General features: G+C 36.3%; 1 protein-coding gene across 2 annotated transcripts in view; it reads right to left on the reverse strand.

The window, feature by feature from the left end:
- Positions 1 to 19074, reverse strand: part of LOC110094874 — a 144091-nt gene that overhangs the window by 33915 nt on the left and 91102 nt on the right. For both annotated transcript variants that reach the window (XM_028698279.1, XM_028698278.1), the window contains 4 exons: positions 10999 to 11334; positions 10658 to 10861; positions 10479 to 10577; positions 10299 to 10371 (listed from right to left, as the gene is read on the reverse strand). In XM_028698279.1, coding sequence (XP_028554112.1) covers positions 10299 to 10371; positions 10479 to 10577; positions 10658 to 10861; positions 10999 to 11334 — 712 coding nt within the window. The remainder of the gene's footprint in view (positions 1 to 10298; positions 10372 to 10478; positions 10578 to 10657; positions 10862 to 10998; positions 11335 to 19074) is intronic.

Genomic DNA, 19074 nt, shown 5'->3' on the forward strand with positions numbered 1-19074 from the left:
GGAGCCAAAGAAGAGGCTTGCGCGATCTCTATACCTCTGCGAAGCAATGAAGTCGGGGTAGCCACGAAGGAGCGGAAGTAGCGACCGCGCAATCCCTACACCTCTTGCAGAGCGACGGGATCGGGCGGCGACAAGGAGTCGGAGGCGGGTCGGGCGTGGGAGGCGGAGATGGGCGGAGGTTGGGTCGTCGGGCTAGGCGTTGGCGTCGAAGGCCGAGAAGCAAAGTTGAACGGCAATGAAGGAACAGAAAGGGGCGGCATGTGCAATCTCTTTGCCTGCTGTGAAGCAACGAGACCGAACAGCAATGACGAATAGAGAAGATGAAGTGCGAACCCTAAACGCCTCTGTGAAGCAACGAAGTCCAATAAAAAATGAGCTTAAGTTATTTTTTCCTTTTCTGAATTCCATCCTTTTATCATTTTGAATTACCGATCTCTCCGAAGAGACGCGTTGTCTGGCGAAGTGAGGTCGGTAGAGGCGGTTAATGCTTTGAAAAAAAATTTCTATATTTATTTTTACAGTCAACAATATATTTGAGATTTCCTAAATTCTAAATGCTTGCAAAAAAACAGCCCCTAACTACTTTCATTAATTGATATGGCCAAACTTGTACAAAATTATTGCACCTAAATAATATGCATACTAAAAACGTTAACAGCTCTGATGCTACCTCATCATGCCAGCCTGAATAGAAACGACCAACTACATCTCAAGAGCATGGCACTTCCATAGGCATGCCACAATGGTGAACCAAAATTGCATCAAGGACAATAAGTTATCAATCGTAAAGAGTTAAATTGCCCAGCCAGACGTCATAAGCATAATAAGAAGGCTAAACCATTTGAACATGCCAAATTCAACAGCATTAGCCAATCATATCTCCAAGCATAGCATATTCTACACCTACTTCCATTTGCTATATGAACATCTCAATCTCAAAGAGACCAACAATAGTTCAACCTGTATTTAAGTTGGTTGTGGCATGCACAAATACACAAATTTGAAAGTTCATTTTTAGGCAGGATATTAGTTTAAAAAACAATCAAGTTCTGGGTGGCATATAAATAATTTATTAGCTGATAAAAATAGCATCACCTGATTAGGCATTGAATGGTTGATGCATATAATTAGTGAAGTTTGTAGATTGTGCAGGATATAGGCGACTTCTACAGTTCAGTATAAAGCAAAGATGGAGTTTGGTATCACCAGTGTTGGAGAGACTTGGTAATCCTTGTTCAAGTGGAAGGACTGTGAGGATTCGAGTTGAGAGATAAGAATGTCCTGAAGAAGACCTTACCTGAGCAACCAACACCCCCATGTACCAAGATATCTGCTCAACCTACAATATTCACGACACACCACTAGCTCTCCTTTTCTAATTGTTCCGTCATATTCACATTGTTTCAATGTCATGCACCAAATCTTGCACTGAAAACAAAACAATCTTATCAACGCCCATGAAAAATGAGACAATAGAGCACCAAAGGAAACACCAGTTCCCAGCGTGTCCATTCACATGCAGATTTGTTGCAAGCATTGGAAGGTGAGAACAAGTCATTGGTTCGAAGACATCCGAGGTATTCACTATGGTGGGGCCAAAATGGATGGATTGTACAATCTATTTGTATCCTCTCTGAGGTCATCTCCCATGGCGTACCATGCTAACAGCCAAAGGCACAGAACTATATTATAGGAAGTAGATGCAATTTCAGTAAAATCAGAGAACGGCATAAAAAATTTTGAAAGAGGAACACACAAGAACTCCTTTTTATTGAAAGAACTAAGAAGAAAAACAAAATATGCAGTTGGATCTTCAATTGGAGAGGAAGATGCGACTCTCCCAAATCCCTAGCCATCGGCTAGAGCACACTCCACCTATGCAAAACTAATTCAAGCATAATCTGAAATCACCTCATTGTTAGCCTTAAATAGGCTTCTCTAATTCCCTCCCAAATTAGCCCCTTTTTCCTAAATAATTTCCTCTTAAATTTAAATTCAAATTAGATCTCTTTCCTTAATTAATTCCTTCTCAATTGTAATTAAAACTTTCCTAAACAATTCCCCCTTGATTCCTCCTTACACAATGAATATTAACTCCCCTAGGCTTTCCCTAAATAATTTCATCTCAGATTTGAATTTAAATTAGATTTCTTTCTCTAATTAATTCTCTCTAAGTTGTGTTTAAAACTTTCCCAAACAATTCCCTCACTCTCTTCTTGACCGCCTCCCACACTATTGGGGCCCACCAACTTAGTCGCCAGCCCATCAATACTCCTCTCCGAATGAGTCATCTTATCCTCAAGGTGGAATGAACAAAATTGTTGTTGAAGCACTGGAGAAGAAACTGGACTGACACAGGGTCGAACGATCTCTGCCTCCAGCATCTCAATGATCAATCTCTCAATCGTTTCGTTATGGATTTGGGGATGATAGTACATACAAACATAGATTGGTGAAACTCCTTCCTTCAAGATAATAACATGCTCGTATTCCCAAGGAGGAGGCAACCCTTAAACTGGCTGAAACACCCATCAATATTGCTGTAGGGGTTGTTGAACCATGTCTAGTGTTTCTATCTTCTTCCCATCTTTTTCTCCTTCCAAACTCTACAACTCTACCAACAATCCAACTTCTTCACACTTTCATCACTTTGGAAGTGACTCCAAATGCAGCATCTCCTCTTCTTCCCCCAACATTTTAACCTCCTAATCCTCCCCTCTCCTTATCGAATCAGAGTTTCCTCCACTCCCTTGGCCTCCGCCGGCTCCCACCGCCTCCAACGACACCGTTTTGGTCTGGACCTCGAGCATCTTCCTCATCATCTCCTCCATGATGGCAAACTTCCCATCGATCATCTCATGAACAGTTGAAATTTGACTTTGGAAATCTAAAATTTTAGATTTCAATTGTTTAATCTTCCCTTCCAATAGTTCTACCTTTCTTCTTGCTATAAGCAAGGTTTTAAAAGGCGAAATCAGGAATCGAGGCGTTTTTTCTAAGTGAGGCGAGGCGTAAGCCTCGAGGCAGATCGAGACGTAAGCCTCAAAATGATTAAAATAAATTAATTTAAAATTATAAATAATGACAAAAAATAACAAAATATTATGTCAACTATGAATTTGAAGATTTGTTTCAAGATAATATTACTTGAATACAAGATTTAAAATAAACTCACTAAAAAATAAAACATCCCCTTAGGATCAAGACCCAAAGCAGACTCATTATCACTTTGATTGTCTTCAAAAAAATCTTCATAATTAATGTCAAAATCATCCTCAAACTCTTCTTTATCTATAATATTTTTTCCCTTTTATCTCTTATATCAGTTAATATTTCATTAGCTCTAAAATGAAACAAAGTAACATATAAAATAATTTATTATATTTAAGAATATCTTTGAATTTTTTTGAAGCTCCAATCTCACTTTGTTTCTTTCTTTTATATACTTGGGTAGTTGCTTCATTGTCTTCTTCATTGACGTGAGTTTCTCCTTCTATTTCAACTTCAGAAACATCAGCATTCTTAGGAGTAACTCATTCATCATCAGATTGTAACTTATCAACAAGCAAAGGGTCAATTTCATTCTCAATATTTTCTTGATTCTGCAATTTGTGATGTCTATCTTTCAGTTTTTTGTTAAACATAACATAAACTAGTTTGTTCATTCGATCTGCTACCAATCGATTTCTTCTCTTTATATGAATTTGATTGAAGATGCTCCAATTACGCTCCCATGCAGAAGCCGAACACGTTAGGCTAAAAACTTTAACTGCAAAAGATTTCAATTCAAGAACATCATCTCCAAACTGAGCCCACCAACGTTCTACATGAAGACAAACATAGTATTTTATGAATATAGGTTGAAGTAGAAGACTTGAACATAAATATTAACATTAAAATTATAAATACACAAACTATAAACATACAAGGAGATCGTGTTTTGTAGCATGCTTGTGCTGCTCTAAATCCAAGCATTCCCTTCTTCAAATGAAAATCCTCAAGTTGATAATTCACTTTGAGGTAGTCTTCTTTAGAAATGAGTCTGTCCATACATGCATACAAACCAGTTTTCACCTTTTGTCAATATGAAAATCCTTATCATAATAAAATTGGGGGTTTAAATAGTACGCAACAGCATGTAAGTGTTGGTGTAATTATCAATCCCACTTTTCATATATAATATCCCATATTTCTTTATAGGCACCTTCTTGACCTCCCAATTTTTTTACAATGTCTTCTTTAGCCCTATTCATTACTTCATAAATAAATCTCATAACCGGGGTCCTCTCATCATTAACCATTCTAAGCACCTTTACTAATGTTCCTGTTGTCTTCAAAGCATAATTTGTATTTCGCCAAAATAAATCATCTTTCATAACAATCCTTTTAACTTGTTTTCCTTCTTGTTTTTTGGCTCATGAACTTTTATCCCACTCTTCAGAAGCAAACATTGCTTCCAAAGGTTGTCTTAACTCCTTAAATCTCAGCAATGTTAAATATACAGTAGCAAATCTTGTAACAACAGGTCTAATAATTTTCTTGTCAGTGAATTTTCTCATCAAGCTGAGTACCCAAGAATGATTGTATATAAACTTGCTAATGAATTTGGCCTTCAATATGGCTGATTTATGTTGAGGCAACTGTCCCAACCTCTCAAGCATCAAGTAAATACAATGTGCAGCACAAGGAGTCCAGTAAATGTAAGGTCTCTTCTCCATTAACATTCTCACTACAACTTTGTATGCACTTGCATTATCAGTAACAATATGTACTACTAAGGCATCTCCCACTTCCTCCACAACTTCATCCAACATTTCAAACAATAATTGTGCATCCTTTACAAAGCTTGAAGCATCTACTGATTTTGAGAAATTGTTCCATATGGATTGTTGACCAAGAAATTAATAATACTTCTATGTCGAATATCTGACCAACCATTTGACATTATTGTCACTCCTGTCTCAATCCAAGTCTTCTTAACATCATTCACCATTTTTGAAGTTATCTTAACCTCCTCATTCAGCATCCAAGTCCTCAGCTCATACATGCTTGGAAGTTGTAGTCCTCTTCCATAGCTTCCAACATATCGTAACATATTGATTCATGACGGACTCCTAACAAGATTAAATGGAATCCCATTTTCATAGATGAATCTGACGATATCCAAACAAACTCTGTTCCTGAGTTCTTTTGTAGTAGTAGGAGGCTGAAGATCCTGAGTGTTTATGTTATCCTCGTCATCAATATTCATTATAAATCTATCCATGGGACCCCGAGTGCCTCAGTTAGAAGAAACTAGATGGCTTCACTACTGGAACCTTCATGCTGTAATCCATAGTAAGAAGAGTTTCCTATCATCTCTTCCATATTTCTTTGTGTGGCCTCCTTTATGGTGGCAAACTTCTTTAAATAATCTTTACATTCTTTTTTTACCTCATTAGGTACTTTTGCACATGGTCCCACATTGACAAGAGTGCAAGCTAGATGATCCTTCAACCTCTTGACGCCACCAGTTATGTGTTTCTCACAGAAATTAAATTTCATGTAAACATATCCCTTCTTTGTACCTTCGTCTAACACTTCAACTTGAGTTCCATATTTCCATGCAGGATCTTTCCTTCTTGTGTCACTAGTCATGCTAATAATTTATAGAAATATTAAATAATCAACATAAAAAATCAACAATATGACAACATGAATACAACAATATACTGGTCTGCCGGGGGTCCAAGGGGGTGCTGCCCCCTGGCGGTGTTCGACCTGTATGAAAAGATACCAAGCGGTACCTAGCAATACCTAGCAAGACCGAGCATGTACTAAGCAGACGAATGAAAGAAAGCCGAATCAGGAGTTATTCAAGCTTTCGTTACTGCACATCAAAGTCAACGCCCACAATATCGCTCACCTGCTCTTCCGACCTAATCGATGCCTAAACGTTTCCTGCACTCACAACTTCGGCTTCGTTTTCTGCATTCGAAACCGTTATTGCTTTCGGCTTCATTTCATATGTCGTCTCCTTCCGGCTTCGTCTCCTGCACTCACGGCTTCGTCTCCTTCCCTCACGGCTTCGTCTCTTTCCCTCACGACTTCGCCTCCAGTTCGCCTTTCAATTTTCAAATTAAATATGTCCTTAATTAACTCCCTCCCAATTATAATAAAAACTTTCCTTAACAAATTTCGCTTGATTCTCTATCTTTTCTTCTCTTCCTCCCTTCCCCTCCATCACCGGCCAAGGGTTCCCTTCACTCTCTCTCGGTCGAACCACCTTCCCACCCCATCTAGCCGCCGGCCAACCACCACCCCGACCACCTCTCCTACTCAGCTATTTACACCTCCACACTACCACATCTCCAAACACTAACCTAGCCTAGCCGTCGGCCATAAGCCTTTTCCCCTTTCCGCCCACATTCAAAACCCCCTCTTTACTACTTACCTTTTTCTTCCCAACCCATTTGGAAAGTCTTAAAATTCAAATTTTGATGTAGGCAAGGGGGTGGGGGTCAAATCATCTTGATCCTGTTGTCCTTGCATTGTTTGGTATTTCTCTGTTTGGAGCCTTGGCTGCCCTCGGGTGGCTTTGGTTGCTTGGTTTTGAGCAAAAAAAATTGGGTTCTAGTTGGTTCTAGCTCATTAAAATTTGAGTTGTGGGTTAGCTCATTATGAGTTGAAGTTTAATTCATTAATTGGTGTAGAATTCAGCTCATAATGTTGTCTTATCCCCTTTGTCTTCTTGGTTTTCCCCTGGCTGTTGTTGTTCCCGTGATTTCCCCCTGGTCTTCTCGGTTTTCACCTGGCTGTTGCTGTTCCCGAGAAATAAAGATGGGGTTCCGCCCCCTTTTTCTCTGGTCTCCTCGATTTCTGTTGGTTATGTCCCTTATGTTTTGGATGGAGATGAATTTGGCTGATTTTTTGGATGTCTTTTCAGCTGTTGTTTGGAATGTCCCTTGGCCTTTCATTTCCTATTTTCTGTGCATTTTTTGGGGGCTATTTTGGTGTGTTTTTTGTGCAGTTTTTTAGGGTTGTTGTGGTGTCTTTTGGCCTTCCTCTTTTCCAATTTATGAGGGTTGTTTTGAGGGCTTTTGGGCTGCTTCTTCCCTCCTATATATATGATTGTTTTGGGCTGTTTTAAAGAGTTGATGAAAGTAATTTTTGGAAGATAACCTTTGGATTTTGCTTGATAGCTTGCGAGCTATGTATTCCTTTCTCCTTCTTCTAGGATAACTTGCGAGTTATGCCTTCTTTGTCTCGGTTTCTAATCTCCTTCTTCTATCCGCAAGTCCGATATCACTTGTATCTTTCTTCTCAACGAATGGCAACGCAAGTTTAAGTGTTTAAGGTGTCTTTATTTTCTAAGTTTGTAAGCGTCCTTTGTTATAAGTGTCATTTTATAATATTAAAGTTTATTTTTTTGTATTTTGCAAGGTTGTGAAAATCGGACCGGACAATGAACCGGTAGAGAGAGCGGTTCATGGTTCGACCGGTTCTCAATAACTTAAAATTTAGATAATATTATTTCATCATAAAAAGCTTATTTAAAAAATATATTTTAAAATGAGTAGTATATGTTATAAACTTAAAAGTTGAGAAGAAAGACATAGGAGCTTTAGTTTTTTTAGTCCCACATCACTTGGGAGAGTTTCTCTTGGTAACGCTTTTATTTTATATTAGCTTTTGAGCTTGGAAGAAGTAGTACATCATGTGAAAAGATGAATCTTCATGAAATGCTTGTTTAGAATTTTATAATTTAAAATTAAGCATTTTAAATATGAAATTAAATTACAAATATTTTTTAATGTTACAAATAAGTTATTTCAAATTTAAATTTAAAAAATGCAAAAGTTGAACCGGCCGGTTCAAGAGAACCGTGACCGGTTTACTGGTTGAACCGACGGTTTTTGACAAAACCGGCCGGTTTGATGCTAAGACGGTTCTTTGGTTGAACCGAACCGGACTTCAGACTAGTTCACGGTTGAACCGATCGGACCTGCCGGTCCGGTCCGATTTTTAAAACATTGGTATTTTGTCTAGTTTTTGAGAATTTCATGTAATTTATTTTATCCTAGGAAAGTTTAGTCTTTGCTCTTCCCAAATTTTTGCTTGCAACAAATTTTCAATCAATTTTAAATTTAAATTAATTCCTAAAATAGAACCCTATTTTGGGAAAGTCTCCTAAATCCAAAGTCAAATCAATTTAAAATTGAAATTGATTAAAATTACTTTCCTCTTCTACAATGGTTTGATTTAGCAATTCTTAAAACACCTCTCCTAACACCGAACCGGACTTCAGACTAGTTCACGGTTGAACCGATCGGACCGGCCGATCCGGTCCGGTTTTTAAAACATTGGTATTTTGTCTAGTTTTTGAGAATTTCATGTAATTTATTTTATCCTAGGAAAGTTTAGTCTTTGCTCTTCCCAAATTTTTGCTTGCATCAAATTTTCAATCAATTTTAAATTTAAATTAATTCCTAAAATAGAATCCTATTTTAGGAAAGTCTCCTAAATCCAAAGTCAAATCAATTTAAAATTGAAATTGATTAAATTTACTTTCCTCTTCTACAAGGGCTTGATTTAGCAATTCTTAAAACACCTCTCCTAACATCAAACCGGCAGCCCACATCCAAACCCTAGCCCCCCCCCTCCCTTGAATCCCTCCACCAAAAAGCATTCAATCAAAGCCTTTACTAATTTAGCATTTATATTTTAGGTAATACATTTAATTCATATTCAAATCAATTTGAATTTAAATTTGTTTCCGAAAATAAGAAGTTCTATTTTACGTAAGTTCCTAAAGTTAATCCAATTTAAATTTCAAATTTTCTTCCTGATTAATTACAATTATTTAAGGAAGTTTTCTTTCATGCTATCAATGAATCAAATCTGAAATTAATAGATTAATTGATTCCTAAACCCAAATATATTGAACCTAGACACCTCTTTCCCCCACTCTCTTGGCTGGCCTCATGCCCCTACTCCCAATTAATTCTCTTTCCAAACTTGGGCACAAATCGAAGGGAATTAATTCCAGATTTCCCTCCACTGCTGTCCACACAATTCCCCACCATATCCACCCAGCTCTCATGCATCCATAAGGTGGAAACCCTGAAATTCTCCTCTCCAACATGCTGTCCAGATTTCTGGGCAGGTTCTATATGCTGTCCTGAATTTCATAACCTAGAAAACTGCTGTCTATAGTTTTCAGATTGCTGTCCAAGACATTCCTGCAGGACGAGCTGCTGTCCTGCTCTCCAGAAACCTCCTACTTGCTGTCTCGAAGGTTTCCATCTGCTGTCCAGAGATTTCATCAGGTTACTAGTGCCATTTCGCCAACTGGAAAACTCCCATTTGCTGCCCAAAAGACCCCACATGACTGTCCACTCGCGAGACTTATTCGAGATCAGCCACCAAACTCCGGAACTTCCTCCTTGCATTGCAAATCATACTTAAGAACTCGACAACGGTGAACTCTTCCTTAAGTCTCCTATCTTCCTAGTTTACTTGTCAATTGTGGTTATATTTTGATTCACGAAGATCATATTAATTCTCTTCCACTAAAGCTTAGTGATCTATAGAGTTGAGTGAGGGATCCTTGCATAGTGACAAGTTTTATTGTTAACATAGATATTTCTCGTTGAAAACCTTCCACACATGCAACGTTAGAGTAATTAACTGTTTTAAGATCTTAACCTCTATGCATGTGATTTGGCCTAAACTTATTTTATCGTCTTATTGTTTTATCTTATCGTTTAAATCAATATAAGTTTTGCTTATTATTATTCTCTAAAATTTAAGCGTGCTAAAATCCTGAATCAATATCACCTAAGCATTATAGTCCTACATCAGTACTAATGTGGGAGAATGAGGAGTCCGCAAAAGATGCAAGAGTATGAGAGAGGTGTCAAATGATTTAATAAGGCATCAAGAGACTTCTACATGCACACAAGAGAAGGAGAATTTTGCAAGTTATGTGAGTTTCCTAGACATTGGATATGTCATAAATGAAAGAATCACATGAAGCTCATGGAGGTATGAGAGACAAGTACAAGGCCTGGACAGGGGTTATGGTTTTTTTTTTTTTTTTTTTTTTTTTTAATCATAGATTATGCTTAGGCTTAATGAATATGAGCCTCTCATATAGTCAAATCACCCGTTCTTGTAAAGAGATTACAAATATCTTTAGGATAAGGACTAATCGTGAGATTATAAATATCTTTAAGAAATATCTTAAGGCTGAATAACAATTTTTAAGGATAGAAAGCTAAAGCAGTTATCTTCATGCCAGAACAAGAAAATAATACCATCATGTTTATTGCCATTCACAAAGATAATATTTGAATGATTAGTGCCTCCTTGCAGCTTATAGACTCGAACCTGTAGGGTCAATTAATTAGGAAAAAGGCAAGAAAAACTGTTACAACATTGCTAATTTATGGTTATTCAGGCTTCAGGCAATTGGCGCTATTGGAAAATGTTCTTACAAGACCAAACTCATTCCCGACAGCTAAACTCATATTTAAGAAACAGAAGTCCAATGCTGATACCGATCTGCTTTGGTCATCCGCTTTAATATTTGCGACCTGCATAATAAAGCCTAAAACTAAATTTTCAATATAATCTGAGAGGCAAGTATTTTAGGAACAAATCACATTGTTCTGACCTTATCATCTAAAACTAGCATTTGTGCTAGAATGGGATGTGTAGCATCCCATATTCTAACAGATCCATCTTGATAACCTGCTATATATAGTCTATCAATGCCATTGTCTTCAGAAACGGTTGATTCACTTGGGACTCCACCAGTCAAAGGCCACTTTGTACCATTCAACAAAGTTGGTTTTATATTTCCCTTAGCAAAGGCTTTCTACAAAGGCAGAATAGGGAGGGAGGGAGAGAGAGAGAGAGAGAGAGAGAGAGAGAGAGAGAGAAAAGTTGAAGAAATTATCCAAAAAAACTAAGATTGGCGTTTCCATAATTTACTGAAAATTTTTTATATAATACCTTTAATAAAGCCTTAGAAGAGTTCTGGTCCATTGGTAGTGAAAATAGCTTTGCAACAGTAATGAGTGGATCGATAGTTGGTACTACAACAGGAAACTTTCCTGCCCAAGCACGAGCATCACCCTCTGTAGATTTCAGCAAGGAAAGAGCAGCATCATCATAGACATTTATTTCACCAGGGTTAGTTAATATGAAAAGTGCAGCAGTAGAGTTAAGATTTGCAGGTCCAGCATTAGGCACTAAAATCATATCTGCAAAGGATCCGTTAAGATTTAGCTCTGCATCCGATGTGCATCTTACGGTATCTATGCCAGTGGTCCATTCAAGATTCAGAACCTGGAAGACAAGATAATTATCAAGACGATTACGTAGAATCTGGGCTAATAAAAATTTAGGTTTCTAAACTAATGTTTTGATCCAACTTTCAAGAAAAAAATGGGAAATAACAATTATCATCGCCATTAGCCATATTCCAATCATTAGGGGTCAGCTATTTGAATCCTGAATATTATTTCCTAATCAGTCTAGTATGATGTGTAAAATTGATTCTACTTTTGTGCAACTTCAATTGAAGTTTCATTTAATCTACTCCCTTTTCCTTCTTAATCTTTCAGAATAATTCTATCTACTCAACTTATATGCCCTTCATTCTGACACTAAAATTACAAAATTGAGTATTTTTTTTATATAAATTCAGTCCGTACTATTTAATTTGTAAGTGCATATTATTGTCCTTATTTATCAGTTTGTTATTTGCCAAATGTAAAATACTCATTTGAAATTTTTGGCATGCTTTTCAATACTTTAAGAATTAAATACTCCAAGAATCATAGCTACTATAAATAAATAATAATAAACTTTAGATTGTAATTAAAAATGGTTGATGATGAACTAAAGATAAGGTTTTTTTTTTTTTGGGGGCATCTTCTCTAGGGATTAGTTTTTTGTTCCCTTTCTCTTAACTATAAGGTTCTGGTGGATGGGGGACTCTTCTAAGGCGATTAAAAGAGTAAAACATAATCAGGTGGAGATAACTCAAATAGGAGAAGTATAGAGTGTTTGAATGGTACGCCAAAACTTCTTGTAATATATCCAGAATAGAAACTAAATCTTCTACCGAATGGTTCTTCCCCTTCATAACTCCAAATCCAACGAAGTGTTACTTGATTTGTAGGTGAGGATATCTACATTAACTCTGGAGAAAATGTTAATGACGGTAAAAAATATAGTGGATCAAATGTTCTCTGGAAATGGTGCATGTCAGTTATGTCCAAAACTGACCAAGGTTGGGAATTTTGTTATAGATTTCCATGGATTAGCTGAAATTCATAAATTTTACTTGGAACAACTCATGGACAACCTCTAGGTAGGATATGGAATTTCTTAGATTTTTTTTCCTTTTTTTATTTTTTATTTTTTTGGTGGAGTTTGATCTTTTCTTGTGATTTGTTTGTTGGCTAGAAACTGGCTACATAAATGAAACAACAAACATGAAATATAAATAGGGCTAATTGTTCTCTAGAATTTTGACTAGAACACCAAATAAATTTAGGATTACTGAATCATAAGATGAATACAAAATATCAAGAGATTTTGGTGGGGTTTGGAGGAGTTTAGGTTGGTCAAATGCTTCCAAGAGTGAAACTAGTCCAGCAATTCCAGTAAACCTAGCCAACTTTAACAATGGGGAATTCACTTGGATTAAGAGCGATGGAAGGGGATTTGGGTTTTTCTGAGGTTAAGTACAAATGAAAGAACACAATGACAGAAGATTTCTGTAAAGAAAATTGATGAAAATTAAAACCCTACTCACCAAAGTAAAGGTTCAAGAGGATCTCCCAATCACCTTGCGTTGGCAAGCCACCAAAAACAATGAATATTTCTCTCCAAAAACGTGTAAGCAACAAATCTCTCCTTCATTTCAATCTAAGAAAGTTTTATACAACTGAAGCAACATGAAGAGACACATCACTTCATTTAAATTCATAACAAATAGGGAAAAAAAGGAGGGAGGGGGTTGGCCCTTGTTTGGGCACTAGAACCCACCTATAACCAACTCTTTCTCTCATGCACACTAGTCTAGTCCCTTTGCATCCTTTTTCATCACTTGGACTAACCTATCAAGCACTAACAAAGCAAATTACACATATTGATCACTAGTAAAGCAAATTACAACACTATTTAATCCACACAACACTTAATAACAACATAACATGGAACAAAATAAAACATAATACAAAATGATGTAAATCTTCATGGTTTCATAGCTTGAGTTTCACGTGCTCTTATTTTCTCTAGTAATAGGATAATGATGTGGGCAAATTGCTGATTTTTAATTTCCAAAAAAAGTTGCTCCTTTGGTTTGATATTTGGGCATTTAATGGTGGGCTGAATTTCTCTTATTGGGCTTGGCCCAATTTCCCTTTCTTTGGTTGCTTGGTGTCTTGGTTATCTCGGCAGAAGTGGGGTTCTGTTGGTTGCTTCGGTTTGTTGCTTGGGAGCTGGCTGTTGGTGTTCTGACTGACTGATTTTTGGGTTGGCCGTTGGTTTCCTGACTATTTAGTTCCTGGGCTGGTCGTGCCTCTCTCTTGGGTATTTGTATTCTTTTTCCCTATTTATAGGGGGGTTGTTTGCTGCTATTTTTAGATGATTTTTGGAGATAGAATATTTGGAATATATAATCTGCGGGCTTATGGTGCACAGACACAGACACGGCGACACGGACACGACACGACACGGACACGTCACACGGCTTTTTTTAAAAATATAGGACACGGGTACGGCGCGGACAAGGCAATACATTTTTATATAGTGTATATATATTAATATAATATCATATTAAAAATGAAAAACAATAATAAATGAATGACATGATAACTTGTCTAGCTTATAATATAAAATATTTAGTACAAAATATCTAGTATAACCACAAAAATATAAGAAATAATCACTTACTACAACATCAAGCATTCAAGCTTCAACTACTACGATTAGCTTTAGAGGTTTGTTTTTGGCCTTCAATATCATCATCATTGAATATTACTACTTTCAACTCTGGTTCAACAAGAGAAAGATTTGTAATTGTGCAAAAAGAGAGGAGATGAAAATACCTTCACTGCCAAAGAGAAATGAAAATGAGAATATTCGATGAATGGGTATTAAATGCAGACGTTGATTTGGTGTTGTGGATATGAAATAAGAAATTTAATTTAAATCTCGCCAAATATAAGAAATTATATTTTTAAAAATTATAAAATAATTAAGGATACGCGTGTCGGACACGCGTGTCCAATTTGTTTTTAATATTTTTTTAATCGGACACGTTTTCGGCGTGTCTGACACGTGTCGGAGGAGTGTCGGACGAGTGTCATGTCGGACACTGCACGCCTCTTTGAGGAGAAGTGTCGGTGCATCATAGTCTGCGGGTTATCTAGCTTGGGAGATATCTTCCTCCACCCTACTTCTACTTGGACTTCTAATCTCTTTCTTCTCTCCACGGTATCCCTTCCAATTGTATCCTTCTTCTCTAAACTTTATTAATAGCAAGTTGGTTGTGTTGTTTACAAGTTGAAAGTAGTGTTGAATTTTGTATTTGAAGTTGTTTGATGTATTCTACAAAATAAGAGCACCAGATCAATCTATCTCTATTAAAAAAGACCTCCAAGCCCCCATTGACGCTGATATTGTTCTTTAAGGATCTATGATGAAACCTTTGTACAATAATAATGTGATACGTCTTTGAAGTAAAAACAACAAAATAGATAGAAGAAAAATGCCGGAATACAAATATGGGGGCTGATTTTTTATTACTTCTTCAACAATAATGAAATATAAAATTAATCTACTATTCAAGAGGTAGATCGGCTCTCCCACAAGCCCTTCTAGGAAACTCACACCAAACCCTAGAAAATAAACTCAGCGCATATATCATGATAACCCAAAACAAAACTCTAGCCCTCACACACAATAAACACAAGTGGAACATTCCTAAACAACATAAACACAATTAAAAAATCTTCCTAAACAATTAAAACAATTTGAAACAGCGTAAACATAATTATGAAACCCTCCTATACAACATAAATACAATTAGGAAACCTTCCCTATTTATAGGGGGGTTGTTTGCTGCTATTTTTAGATGATTTTTGGAGATGAATATTTGGAATATATAATCCGCGGGTTATCTAGCTTGGGAGATATCTTCCTCTACCCTACTTCTACTTCGTCTTGGACTTCTAATCTCTTTCTTCTCTCCACGGTATCCCTTCCAATTGTATCATTCTTCTCTAAACTTTATTAATAGCAAGTTGGTTGTGTTGTTTACAAGTTGAAAGTAGTGTTGAATTTTGTATTTGAAGTTGTTTGATGTATTCTACAAAATAAGAGCATCAGATCAATCTATCTCTGTTAAAGAAGACCTCCAAGCCCCCATTGATGCTGATATTGTTCTTTAAGGATCTATGATGAAACCTTTCTACAATAATAATGTGATACGTCTTGGAAGTAAAAAAAACAAAATAAATAGAAGAAAATTGTAGGAATTTAAATTTGGGGGCTGATTTTTTATTACTTCTTCAACAATAATGAAATATACAATTGATCTACTATTCAAGAGGCAGATCAGCTCTCCCACAAGCCCTTCTAGGAAACTCACACAAAACCCTAGAAAATAAACTCAGCGCATATATGATGATAACCCTAAACAAAACTCTAGCCCTCACACACAATAAACACAAGTGGAACCTTCCTAAACAACATAACACAATTAGAAAATCTTCCTAAACAATTAAAACAATCTGAAACAACGCAAACATAATTAGGAAACCCTCCTATACAACATAAACACAATTAGGAAACCTTACCTATTTATAGGGGGGTTGTTTGCTGCTATTTTTAGATGATTTTTTGAGATGAATATTTGGAATATATAATATGTGAGTTATCTAGCTTGGGAGCTATCTTCCTCTACCTTACCTCTACTTCATCTTGGACTTCTAATATCTTTCTTCTCTCCACGGTATCACTTCCAATTGTATCCTTCTTCTCTAAACTTTATAAATAGCAAGTTGGTTGTGTTGTTTACAAGTTAAAAGTAGTGTTGAATTTTGTATTAGAAGTTGTTTGATGTATTCTACAAAATAAGAGCACCAGATCAATCTATCTCTGTTAAAGAAGACCTCCAAGCCCCCATTAACGTTGATATTGTTCTTTAAAGATCTATGATGAAACCTTTCTACAATAATAATGTGATCCGTCTTGGAAGTAAAAACTGTTAAGAAAGTTGCTTTTTGTATGTTTTACATTCTTGCAACTTATATAGTTTTGATGATTCCAAATATTATTGTTTTAAATTTTGTTATCTCCTAACATTTTTTGGAAGATTTATTTTTGCTCTTGTGTGGACTAACATTTCAGAAATTTCGAAATCCAGACTAATGACGACTTCAAATCAAATTCAGCATAAGATAGTTTGTAAATTGAAACTTGTATTTTTCTTTGCATTTAGTTTGAGAGGGAGTGATTGTAATTGTGTAAACACACACACACTTAAAGAGATCTTTTAAAAATTATGCTGATCGTACGGGACGAACATAGTTCGTACAGTACGATCAAGTAAGTTATCTCCTCGGAAGAGCAATGGAACGAACAGGAAGCGACAAAAATTTTTCTAAGTCCTGATCGTCCAGGACGAAATTTTATTCGTCCCAGAACGAAATCTCCTCTGGAAAATTTTCGTTCAGACAAAATTTATATTCGTGCCAGGACGAAATGCTCTCTAGAAAAATTTCATCCAGATGAACTCCAATTCGTCCCAAGACGAAATGTCCTCTGAAAAATTTTCATTCAGACAAAATTTATATTCGTGCTAGGACGAAATGCTTTATGGAAAAATTTCGTCTAGACAACTCCAATTCGTCCCAGAACGAAATGTCCTCTGTAAAAATTTCATCCGGACGAACGCATATTCGTCCTAGGACGAAGCGAACCGACTCTTAGAAAATTGGCAACTTCCTGCAGATTTCGGAACCGACTTATGGTATAACCGTTCGTACCGGACGAACCTGATTCGTACGGGACGATTAATGTGTACGAAGTCAGTTCGTACCAATATACATTGGGTTCATTTCCAACTGAATTAAGTACATCGTCCGGGACGATCCAGTCACTTAATTATCGTATGTGGATCTTAGTTCAGGAAGGGTATACAAAACCAACTAGACTAGTTGATGGAGTTAGAGTTGAAATACCTTTTGTGGACTGGACAGTAGAAGAACGTGACTTAACACAACTAAACGCCAAATGCTTGAACAGTTTCTTTTGTGCACTTAAATCAGAAGATTACATGCGGGTTTCTACTTGCAAGAGTGGAAAGGACATATGGGATAGACTTTGTATAACATATGAGGAGACTAATGAGGTTAAGCAATTTAAACTTAATATCTTGTTACATGATTATGAACTGTTTCGCATGAAACATAATGAATCCATTTATGATATGTATACAAGATTCACACAAATAGTTACCTCTTTACATGCATTACGTAGGGAACTAACGAATGCTGAAATGGTTAATAAGATTCTTCGTTGTTTGCCTACTGCTTATGATGCTAAAATTACTGCAATTATAGAGTTTAAAGATCTAAATATTTAATCTATTGACAATCTTCTTGGTTTGTTAATTGCTTACGAGTAAGGAGTTAGCCAAAGAAAGATTGATGCAGGTGAACCACGGAGGGAGAAGAACATAGCACTGAAATTCCAAAGAGCTTTTTGGGCAATTCAGAAGCTTTCTGAAGAGGAAGCAGAAGAGACGCCAGCAATAGAATAGAGGTAAATTTAATAAAAATGCAAAAGTTTCGAATGATGTTATTTGCTATGAGTGCAGGAAACCTGAACATATAAAGACAGATTGCCCAAAACTCAAAGACACTCCTAGCAAGGAGAAGGTAGAGGAGAAAACTTTTGTGAAGAAGGGCAAGAAGAAATTCCAAAGAGCTTTTTTGGGCGGACTCAGCTTCAGACTCGTCAGAGACAGAAAAGGAAGAGGAAGTCACTAATCTGTGCTTAATGGCCGATAGTCTTGATCAGTCAGATCAAGAAGAGGTATGTGACTTAAGTTATGATGAACTTTTTGAAGTTTCTGAAAACATGCATGATGCATATAGAAAAATGAAGAAAATGCATGCTAGTCTAAGTTTAGAATTTGAAAAACTACAAAAGAATCATGAAATCCTTAGGAAAGATCATGTTTTAATCGATGACAACCACATGAAATTACTTGATGAGTTTGATAACTTGAATAAATATCATGAAAATTTAAAATCATCCTATGCTGAACTTGAAAAAGATTTTAAAAATTTTAAGGATGAATCGAAAACCAAGATTTATAGATCAAATTATACAAATCGAATTTTGGAAGATATGAATTCATCTTACAAATTAACAATAAAAGCTCTCGAGGATAATAGAATAACCCCTAAACTTGAAGATTTCACTAATCCTATTTTGTATCCAAAATTTATGCAATCCCTAAATAGACAAATGAATAGTAGTAGACTTAGGAATCCTTTTCCAAAAGTCAAATATAACAATTGTGAATTGATTGGACACATAGCTCACACCTGTACTTTGAAGAAGAAAACTTATTTGGTGTGGAAACCTAAAGTGCATAAACCTAGACATATCATACATGCATCTCTTTATAAATTGCCAAAAGAAAAACCCAAACTTGTTTGGGTTCCCAGGTCTAACGTTTGATAATTTTGCAAGGTCGCTCTCACACAAGACTTAGTGAGAGCATATGGTACCTAGACAGCGGATGTTCAAAGCATATGACTGGAGATACTGCATAATTCATATTGCTGGAAGCCAGAAGTGGAGGCAATGTTACACTTGGAGATAACACCACAAGGAAGGTGATTGGGACAGGTATGATTGAAAATCTAAAGAATTTTTATATTGAAAATATGTTATTGGTAGAAGGCTTAAAGCATAATTTGTTAAGTATAAGCCAGCTACGTGACAAAGGATATTGTGTAAAATTTTTTCCTACTAGCTGCATTTTAAGCCTAAATG

Source organism: Dendrobium catenatum, unplaced genomic scaffold (genome assembly GCF_001605985.2).
Source record: "Dendrobium catenatum unplaced genomic scaffold, ASM160598v2 fragScaff_scaffold_1061, whole genome shotgun sequence".
In the NCBI taxonomy this organism is placed as follows: Eukaryota; Viridiplantae; Streptophyta; class Magnoliopsida; order Asparagales; family Orchidaceae; genus Dendrobium; species Dendrobium catenatum.